Source organism: Eublepharis macularius, chromosome 12 (assembly GCF_028583425.1).
Source record: "Eublepharis macularius isolate TG4126 chromosome 12, MPM_Emac_v1.0, whole genome shotgun sequence".
NCBI classification, from domain to species: domain Eukaryota; kingdom Metazoa; phylum Chordata; class Lepidosauria; order Squamata; family Eublepharidae; genus Eublepharis; species Eublepharis macularius.
Genome location: NC_072801.1, coordinates 78,416,301 through 78,426,921, shown reverse-complemented (window position 1 = coordinate 78,426,921; position 10,621 = coordinate 78,416,301). Strand labels below are relative to the sequence as shown.

At 46.1% G+C, this 10,621-nt stretch overlaps 1 protein-coding gene across 4 annotated transcripts in view; it reads left to right on the top strand.

Annotated features, from left to right (window-relative positions):
• Positions 1-250: 250 nt before the first annotated feature.
• CHD3 (chromodomain helicase DNA binding protein 3) overlaps positions 251-10,621 on the top strand; it is a 60,359-nt gene continuing 49,988 nt past the window's right edge. For all 4 annotated transcript variants that reach the window (XM_054992554.1, XM_054992555.1, XM_054992553.1 and 1 more), the window contains exon 1: positions 251-793. In XM_054992554.1, the coding sequence (XP_054848529.1) occupies positions 577-793 (217 nt within the window). In that variant the 5' untranslated portion in view covers positions 251-576. The remainder of the gene's footprint in view (positions 794-10,621) is intronic.

Here is a 10,621-nt window from a genome sequence, read left to right as displayed (position 1 = left end):
TATTGTTCATGATCACAGATCTTGGAGATTGAAAAGAAAATATAACAGCAAGAAGAAAAGGCCTTTATCTTTATTATCAATTTCTTTTCTTGCATGAGATTTTTTTTTTAATTTGGAGCTGATTTTTGAGAAGGGGACAGATTTTTTTTTTAACCCTAAGGAAGAGGGGGTTAAATTAAACCAGCCATTTTGGTTTTTTTTTTTTAATATAGGGGGGGCACATATATATTTTTTACCTCCTGGGGGGGTCTGTTTTAAAAATAATTTAAGGGCGGCCATTTTTGTTTCTTGCTCTTGTGGAAAATATTATCCTGAACTCCCCCCTCAGAATTTAAATATATCTTTACTCCCCCCTTCTAATTTTTAAGGGGGGGGGCGAGGAAACATTTTAAGGAAAGACAAAGTTGTACAGAAGGGAGAGTTCTTTAATCCATGGGACTTTTCATTTTTTATTTTTTTGGACTGAGGTGATTTGAAGGGGGGGTGGAAGAGCTTTTGTGTGTGTGAGGGAAGGGGGGCCGACCCCCCCTTCTGCTTTTCTCTGTGTTTCCCCCACCCCCCTCCTCCAGCACCACCATGGCTTCCCCTCTGAGGGAGGACGAGGAAGAGGAGGAGGAGATGGTGGTGTCTGAGGTGGAGGGGGATGAAGACGAAGAGGAGGAAGAGGAGGAGGAAGGAGCAGGGGACAACAGCCCAGGCGACATATTCCCGCCCGCTGCTCAGGCTGAGGCTGCTCCGCTGACACCAACAGCATCAACTCCAGCAGCAGCTGAGGGGACTGAAGCGCCGCCAGGTAAACAACACCCCCCCTCCGCCCCCTCCCCCCTGTAATTTCTCCCTCGGAGCTTTGGCGCCAAAATCAGAACGCGGCGGGGGGGGGGGTGGGAGGAAAGAGGGGGCTGTTTGTAAACAAGCAACGGCTCTGGAACGTTGAGGGGCCGCGAGCTCCAAGCCGCCGCCGCCGCCCTGCCCCCCCCCCCGATCCGCGCGCGCGCTGCCCAACGGCTCTTTCCGGAGCGCTGAGGGGCCAGCAGTTCCACCCCCCGCGCTGGCCTCTCCCCCGGCCGCGGCCCGCGCTCCGGCGCCTCCTCACCCGGCGCCGGCTGCCCACTGCCCGGCGGCGGCGGCGGCTTCGGAACTGGGGGGGGGGGCGCTGTCAGTCCGCGCGCAGGCCACTTCCCCCCCCCCCCCCGCTTTCGCCTCGCCGGCCAGCGGCTATGGGCTGCCCGGGAGTTCCCAGCCGCCTCTTGCGACTCCCTTCTTGCCCGCCCGGAGGAGGGGGGCTTCGTTCCCCACTCCCACCTTTGGTGCTTTTTTGTCCCCACACGTGCTAGTGGGGAGGGGGTTTATAAAAAGGTCCCTCGTGCCCTCCCGACTTTCCCACTGTCCCAGATAAATAGTGAGGTCCATAAAGACTTGTCTTCTCAAAAGCGTTTTCCTCCCTTCGCCCCGTTTGGGCTTCATCCTGTATATACTGAGTACCCTCAGTAGAAAATGAAAGTCATATTTATGGGGCGGGGGGGGGGAATAGTCTCCAAATCACCGCCGCCCCCCCCCCCCCGGTATGAAGTCCTTCAGCCTGCGCAGAGGACACACTGTGGGTGGGAAGGGATTGCCTTGGGGTGGCAGCGTGATGCAGGTGGGGAAACTGAGATCAATAGGGTTGGGGGGAACTGGGGCTGCTGGTGGTTTGGCACTGGGATTGGAATAAGTCCTGTGATTCACAGAGGGACGCTGAAAAGTGTGCCCGAAAAGTCATGGCCATGGTGGTTAGTGTGTCATTATTGACAGGAGCAGAGGACTTCCTGGCAGCAGGACAAGGGGATGGATGGGAAATGATAGAGACTGGCAGGAGTGTTTGGCATGTGGTGACAGGACAGCAGTGGGAACAGAAGTCCTCTGGCGATACTGGGGAAGAAGGACTGCAGATGATGAGGTTCAGCAGTCTCCTGGAATATCTGATCCATCGGCACTGCTTTTGGAACGGGGTTGGCTGGGTGTCGTGTGTGGCCTGTAATTGGTGTTTAGGCCATTGATGGAAATTGGTGGGGAGACACCGGGCGAGGAGGGATCTGTGCCTCTGGAGCTTTCAGTCAGTAGTAATATTAGTATTTGTACATGGCCTACATTGAAGTGCTATACAGCAGTAAATAAAAACAGACCTTGCCCACATACTTAGTTTTGAAAAGACAAGAGTTGGACTCAACATGAAGAGATTTGGAACCTGGCAGGAAAGAAGCTCTTGGATGGTGGTATGATGTGAATTGGATAGGTTCACGGCTAACCAGGTGATGTTGCGAGCCTAGCTTGTTTACAGGAACCCATTGCCAACCAAAAATCAGAGAACAGATGAGGGGAAAATTCCTTTGGCACTTTAGATGGCCACTGTCCTGCAAAATGATGTTCAGATAATTGGCAGGGAAGACCTAATGCATTTAAAAAAAATTCAGCTCTAAACTGATAAATGCCACCCTCCCCCATCAGTGTCTTCCTTGACCTGTATTTCAGCATCACATAGCACTAAAAATATCAAATAATAAATTATTGGTAGATGTAAAGAGAAGACTTGTTTGTTTGCTTTTGATTTAAGTACTATTGAAAACAGGATGAAAACAAAGTGAGAAGCAAAACGGCTTTCTGTCATGCAGGGTTTGTCAATGGATTGGGTTGTATGTGCTGATTACCACAGGAAGTGTTTCTTTGATTGTGAGGTTCACATATCTGCATTGGTAATTCTGCTGACACTGACTCTTGAGTCTTGGTGAGAAAGGCGGACTATGAATGGCGTCAATAAACAGCTGGATGGGCCAGTCCCATGTTTTATGTGGCTTTCTTGAAAGTCCAATCTGTGCTTAAGGTCCTCTGGGGAGCTTTAGTTAGAGTTGTATTTCGATCACTTCAGTAGATGAGTTGTGATGTGTGGATATGTGCACCAGTCTATTGAAGACAACGCGGAGGTGACAAGCAGTTCCTAAACAGAATCCTAGAACTATAGGGTTGGAAGGGACCTCTAGGTTTATCTCATCCAACCCCCTGCACAGTGCAGGAAATTCACAACTACTTCCCCGCTCCACACGCCCAGTGACCCTTGCTCCATGCCCAGTTGATGGGACTGTGACTGTTTTACAATTTGATGAAACTTTTCCTTGAGTTTTGGAAACGGCCATGAGAGCAATATGAGAATGGTCCTGAAAGAATGTACTGTTTTGCTGTACCTAAGGTGTGTTGGTTGTCTACCGTAGCTCCTCAAAAGCACTAGTAAACTGGGTAATGTGATCATTGTGGAAAAAGTGTGGCTGGTCAGGTTCAAATCCCTGCTCTGCCATGGAAGTTTGTTGGGTGAACTTGTGTCAGCCACACACACAGCCTAATGTACCTCACAGGGTTGTTGTGAGGATAAAATGGAAAATGATGTAAACCACTTTAGGTCCCCACTGGGGAGAAAAGTAGGATATAAATGAAATAAAATCAAAAAGAGTCCAGTAGCACCTTTAAGACTAACCAATTTTATTGTAGCATAAGCTTTCGAGAATCATGTTCTCTTCGTCAGATGCATGGAGGGCAGAAGAGAAAGTGATTCTCGAAAGCTCATGCTACAATAAAATTGGTTAGTCTTAAAGGTGCTACTGGACTCTTTTTGATTTTGCTAGTACAGACTAACACGGCTAACTCCTCTGGATAAATGAAATAAATATGTTAATAAACTTGGTCAGTTCCTGTTATTTGTCCCAAGTCTTTCCAAGAAGGGATGTGCATGTTTATACAGACACACATATTTAAATAAACTGTAATTCTGAGAATTTATTAGGGAGGCCATGTTTGTAGCCAATGGATAATGTATACCTTTTCTGGCTGTGGAAGAAATTTTTGTTCATAGGGATCTGTATTAAAGCTGGAGGCCTTCAGAAGTTTAAAAAGAATCTCAGGTCTCTTATTTTGTGGCGATAGATTTTTTTTTGCTATGGGACTGTCCTGCTTGAGGCAAATGTGACCTACCCATTGCGTGTTAAGAGGAATTTGTTGGTCCTATGTTAGGTGAGCCCTGCCCTGGATAGTCCAGTTGAGCCTCGTCAGATCTCAGAAGCTAAGCAGGGTCGGCCTTGGTTAGCAATTCGATGGGAAACTTCCAACAAAGACCAGGCAAACTGGCAATGGCAAACTGCCTCTCTGTTAGTCTCGTGCCATGAAAACCCCAGCAGGGGTTGCCATAAGTCAGCTATGACTTGAGGGCACTTTCTGCCACCACATGTTAGGTGAAGTACAGTGTGTGTTTATGCTTTGCACAACCCAAAGTTGTGACAGCAAGTGTGGTGTAGCAGTTGGAGTGTTGGACTAGGACCTGCGTTCAGGTCCTCACTCATTGGTTGACTTTCAAGCAGTCGCTTCTCAGCCTATTTGAGGTCACATGATTATTCTTGAGGGAAAAAAACGGTGAGGTGAGGATCATGTACAGTGTCTTGGGCTCTGATGGACAGGCTATTTATTTACTTATTTACATTCTTTTTAGTCTGCTTTTCTCACTGAGACTTCAAGGACTTTTAAATAAACAATGTAATAGGGTTTATAAATGCAAATTTGTAAGAATTTAAAACTAGCAGAATGTATAGATGGATAATAAACAAATCTTGGTGCTCTCTACAATGGTCAATAACTCAGAAAATATAAACTGTAATTATATGATATATTTATCCCACCCTTCTTCCCAGGAGTTCAGGGTGCTATGCATGGTTCCTCTATTCATCTTTATAACCATCCTGTGAGGTAGGTGAGAGACTGATTGACCCAAGGACCCAGTGAGCTTTATGGCAGAGTGTGGATTCGAACTCAGCACTCTCTAGACCAAATTTAACAATCTAACCATCACATCACACTAACTGTCTGCTTTTATTTATATGATTAACATAAATATAAGTTGGCCCTTTGGCCATGCTGTGTCATGACATCTTGGCTTTCAGTCTGTTGAAGGGAGAAATTTGCTCCTTTGGCTTCCATGTTCTCTGGGGCAGGTTATAAGGTTGACAGTACTGAAAATGTGGGGAACTGATACAAATAAGAGAAATTAGCTGACCTGGCTCTTCAGGCTCAGCCCTACTGTGGGTACAAAGGATGGCTTTTCTCTTACTTTTTGTTGAGAGGGGAGAATAGAACTTAAGTAGGACTTTTGATAGCAGCCAGTGCGTAGTTCCCCACTAAAATCTGTGAAGATTTCTATGGCAGTCAAATGTGGGGTGGAGGTGGGTTCCATTTTCTTTTGCTATGCTACCCAGACTTTCCTCTATAGAATACTTCTTAGCATAGTAAATACTTTACAGTTTTTACATACGTCATCCTTATAACCAAGGTTCTTTTGGCTGATGTTCACTCCTAGTTGGGATATTCTGTGTGATGAATGAAACCAGCTCTTAAATTCCAGTAATCTCAGCATCCTGGCTGGTAGAAGTTGCCCAAAACATCAGAAGATGGTCTCTCAGGTGTTTTCAAGTTTTTCTCCCATAGCTTGTAAAAACGAAAAGCACACAGATTGAAAAAGTAAGGCACATACTTTTGCCAGCAAATTGTCAGCTAAGAAATGACATTTTCATGCTGTGGTGACTGCATCAAACAGTATATATTTTCAGCCCTGCTTTGTCTTTTACATAGTGCTTCTGGAGCTGATGTTAGGGACAAGGAGCTTACTCCCCTAAGCAGTGTTTCTTATGCATGCACTACAGAAGAACTTGTGGTTCATGGGATTTTAACAGCAGTTACCAGGATCACAGAGAGATCAGTGCCAACACATCATACTTTAACATGCTCTGATGCATCACAAATGCAAGTGTATTAAGGAAAGGAACAATCACAACAACAGAATTCTGCCCATAGAGCATTGCTTTACATGAGAAAGAAACTCAGGTGGGGGGCATGCAGGAAAGGAGAATCAGGTCATTGCCCAGAGGTGGTAGAAGGAGGATCAGGGGCAGAGTTGGGGCAATGGAGAAGGCTGGGCTGTATTCAGGACTGTGCTTCACAAGGAAGAAAGCCAGCCCACCACTCAGCACCTTTGATCAGGGTGAGCTGGAAGCACAGAGCAAGGGCAACGGCTGGCTTTGCTCTGAACAGAGAAGAAGATGGGTAACCACAAGAGGATAATGGTGGGGAGCAGCAAGCAACCCACCAGTGCAAGGAGAGATTCCAGAGAAGCTAAAGAAGTGTTTTGAAAACCAGCTCTGTCTCTGATTTTCATAGGCTTCTGGTTGCAGATGACTTGGATCACTTGCTTGACCCACAAACGCTTGCATTCTGATAGTTCTTGAAGGTAGCCTTGTTCAGCCAATCCTCTTCTCCAAGCCTGTCCTGCATTTCAGCAAGGTAATTTCTTTCCCCCTCGCAACAGAGGAAGGTCTGAGTGATCTGGGATGAAAACCCCTAGTGCTCTGACTTCACCCGGCTGTGTACAAGCGCAGATCTCTTGGCCATGTGTGCCAACAATGTTCCTTGCCAGCTGGTGCCCTTCTAGTCCAGATTTGTAGCAGTGTAACTGGCTAGAAGACAAGCGCCCTGTTTTCAGCCGCTGGCTGGAGATGACAGCAGGTTGTCAAGTTATTTTTGAACATCCTATGGCTTTGCTCTTGTCTTTTTCCTATCATACTCAACTCTTGAGGGGCCGCCATTTAAAAAAAACCTGTTTCACTATTAATCTACTGTAGTGGACAAATCACAGCATTGAGGCATCTCATAAATCTTGCCTATTTCACTGAATACGTTGCGCTCCCTCCCCCAACCACCCTCATCCCCGCATGCCTGTTTTTACTCTGGTGATTAAGATTTCTCACTAATGGAAATGGCAGTTATTTTCCTCCATTAACTGACAGATAAAAGGCGCTGTTCTTCCCCTCCCCCCTTCCAAATTGGCCGTCCCTTTTTAATATTAAATTGAAATACACAAATGCCGTTTGTCATGAAAGAGATGGCAATTGTAAGCAGGGTTTGGTCTTCAGTAATTTGTAGTTATGGCTACACATCTACATTCCTACCCTAGTCTCGCCCCCCCCCCCCCTCCAGATCCTTTGTTAGCTTTATATAATATATATTTTCAAGGTAGGGAGTAGAAATGTCACGTGTGTGGAAAATTCTAGTTGATTGCTTGCCAAATATAAAAATCTTCTGCGCATGTGTGCCAATATTATGATTAGGGAAGGGGGGGAGAGGGGGGAGAGGAATGCGTGGAAGAAGTAGGAGGAAAAAAGATGGATAGATGGATTAGAAATTGACAAGAGTTGTGGGGGGAGGGGGTGTCTGATAAGCCTACCCTGATGTATTCCCCCCCTCGTATTTGTCAATTCCATCCCACCAGAAGCGGAAGGAAGGCGGCGTTGTATGAGGGAAATGCAACAAGGTGAATCAGCTTGGAGGATTCAGAGATAAATGTTGTATTGTCAGAAGAAGCTAGGGTTGTGCCAGATGCAAAATGTAGCAAGCGGAGAAAGAGAGGGAGGAATGGGAAATGGGGGCCTCAGTTGTGGTTATTGCACCAATATCCATTAATCTTAACAGCATTTGTTATCTGAGGTGGGAGGAAGCTTTTGGGAAGGGATAATTATTTTGGCTTTATTTGCAAGATGAAAAAAATGTTTGATTGGCTAAGTGTAGGCAAGGATTGTGTTATAATTTACAGCCTATGCCCAATATGAAAGGCTTCCTCTAATGGAGCATCAGCATCTTCTTGGTTGGCTAAATCCACATTTGCTTTGTACCTGTTTTTAATTTTAGGCACTACCATTAGGAGAACTGCTAGGAAAGATAGTGTTTTGGGCTGCAGTTGACCAATCACTGGATTGTTTTGTAAATCTGGCAAGATTGCCAGCGTTGTATGAGTTGGCTGATCTCAGATGTCTGAGGGTGGAGAAAGTGCGAGGGCAGATCTGAACTGGGAAGGTGGGCTAGGCTGACAGTGGCAAAGTCTAAATGTGATATTCTTTTCTCACAGGCCTTATTTAGCTCTCAGCATAACTCCCATGACTATTTTGAGTTTGGCAGTGTCTGAAAAGGAGGTTGGGTTGGCGTGAACAAGGAAGAGCTGGCTGGCCTGCAGTGTGGATATAAAATCCTGTGGGGAGGGAGAAGGGGTTGGTTTTTTAGCACATCCGAACAGAAAAAAACCCACAGGCTGTGTGTTTATCCACAAAGAGTGGACTCCGTGCTATTCCCACGCACGCTGGCTCTCTCTGTAGTCAGTATGTTTAATCTTTGACCTGGAGGAACCCCCCTGCGGGGGCACAAGAGGGCAGTTTAGCTTCCTGCAGCCCCGTTTAGCCTGCGACCTCTCGGCAGAGGCTGCTGGCGCAGTGAGCCAATTAGTGCCAGCTGTGATTTATACAGTAGTTTGTGTCCTGTGGCTTGAGGGGGTGGGGTGATGGGAAATGAGAAAAGAGGGGCTGGGACATAAGAGCAAGATAACGCATTGTGTGTAAGTCATCCAACAGACAGTGGGTGGCTGTGACTCCTGGCTCCCTGTAGTTGAACTGTGGAGTTGGAGGCAAATGTCTCTGTACTGGTTGTGCTCCCGAAGATGGTCCCCAGTCTAGAGCTGCATTCCTTAATCACACAGAGTCTCAGATTTTTCTGGGCGACTAAGGACGGGGCGGGGGGCGCAAATCCAGTGAACGTGTCTCAGTCCAGCAACCGTGGAGGAAGGAGAGACCATGCGGTTCTGCTGTTAGAGAGAAAAGAATGAAAAATGGTTGTTGTGGGTTTTCCGGGCTGTATTGCCGTGGTCTTGGCATTGTAGTTCCTGACGTTTCGCCAGCAGCTGTGGCTGGCATCTTCAGAGGTGTAGCACCAAAAGACAGAGATCTCTCAGTGTCACAGTGTGGAAAAGATGTAGGTCATTTTTCCACACTGTGACACTGAGAGATCTCTGTCTTTTGGTGCTACACCTCTGAAGATGCCAGCCACAGCTGCTGGCGAAACATCAGGAACTACAATGCCAAGACCACGGCAATACAGCCCGGAAAACCCACAACAACCATCGTTCTCCGGCCGTGAAAGCCTTCGACAATACAAAGAATGAAAAACTTGCAGGTGAAATGGAAAACTGAGCAGAGCCAGCCACTAGGCCTGGGCAAGCTGTATATTGTCTCTGTGGTGCTTCTACACTGTGGGTTGCTTGATGGGCCTTAATGAAAGCTGTACATGGGCTTTCTCTGTGGTGGCCTCTAGCCTGTGGAACGGCCTGCCTGAGGAGGTCAGGAGAGCCCCATGCCCCTGGCTTTCCACAAACAATGCAAAACCCAATCGTTCTAAAAGGCCTTTTTGCTCAGGTAGGAGGGCTATATTGTAAGGAGGGGATCGCAGATGCTCCGCTAATGAGTTAGGAACCATAGACTTCACCACTGTTAATGCTATGTCTTTGTGAACTTGTATCTGTTTACCCTATGGCATTGTTTATGGAAATGTTCTTGATATTGACTGTACTAATCTCCCACTGTGTAATCCGCCTTGAGTCTCAGTGAGAAAGGCAGACCATAAAGAACATTAAATAAATAAATAAATAAATAAATAAATAAATAAATAAATAAATGTGTTGGTCATTTCAGTGGTCCAGTGTTAGGAGTCGGTGTTGTATAATGCCTTTGAGAAAGAGTTCAGGATCCTGTTTAGCTACAAAGCCCACCACGTGGACTTAGAGCTGTTTTACACAAGGTGGTAGGACGAAAGCTTCCCTACATGTAGTAAATTAGCACATGAGACCCTAATTTCTTAAACACAAGGAGGCTTTTTTTAACATGGGGAAGTATTTGAAAACAAGACCACCCAATTGCAGTCTGAAGTGGTAATGTCCACTACTGCAGCTTAACATGGGGCATAGTGTACCTATTCAGCAGACTGAAGTAATAGAATTGTGAAGTGATGGAGTGGGCCGACCCACTTCAGAATGCGGGTGGGGGAGTTTGAATGTTCCCCCATATATACATGATTTTTTTTAAAAAAACCAAAACCCTAGTAAAGCAAGAAAAAATCCTGATTTATCAAACGCCCTATTATGCTAGTTTTCCACTTGCAGTCTGACATGGTACAATCTATCCCAGGGGTGGGCAATTGTTTTGGCTCAGGGGCCACTTTGTGGGAGCGGAGGTTAGCGGAGGGCCGCACCTTTTAAAATGATTGCATTCATTAGTTAATTTTGCATTTCAGAAAAGGTATAAATTGTATCATAAAAATCAATAAATATAAATTAAATAAAATAGTGGTAGTTTTATTCAATTTATTTATTGTGCTAATTTCATATCATCTATAGCTGCAAGCACATTTATTTTAGGAAATCTCGGTTCAAGGCGGATTTTTCTGACTGTCTTGGCGGGCCACAAAAAACTCTGTAGCGGGCCGCATGTGGCCCGCGGGCCGCAATTTGCCCACCCCTGATCTATCCTATCAACTCAGGAGTCATTCTTGTTGCTTCCTAATGCCCACATCCACCAGGCTGTATAGAACAGCTCTTAGGCAGATGACTTTCTCACAACTCTATCGCATTTATTATTCCACTGTTCCTCCAAGGAGCTCAGGGCAGCATACCTAGTTCTCACAGCAACACTGTGAGGAAGGGTAGATCAACTGACAGTGACTGGGCCAAAGTCACCCAGTG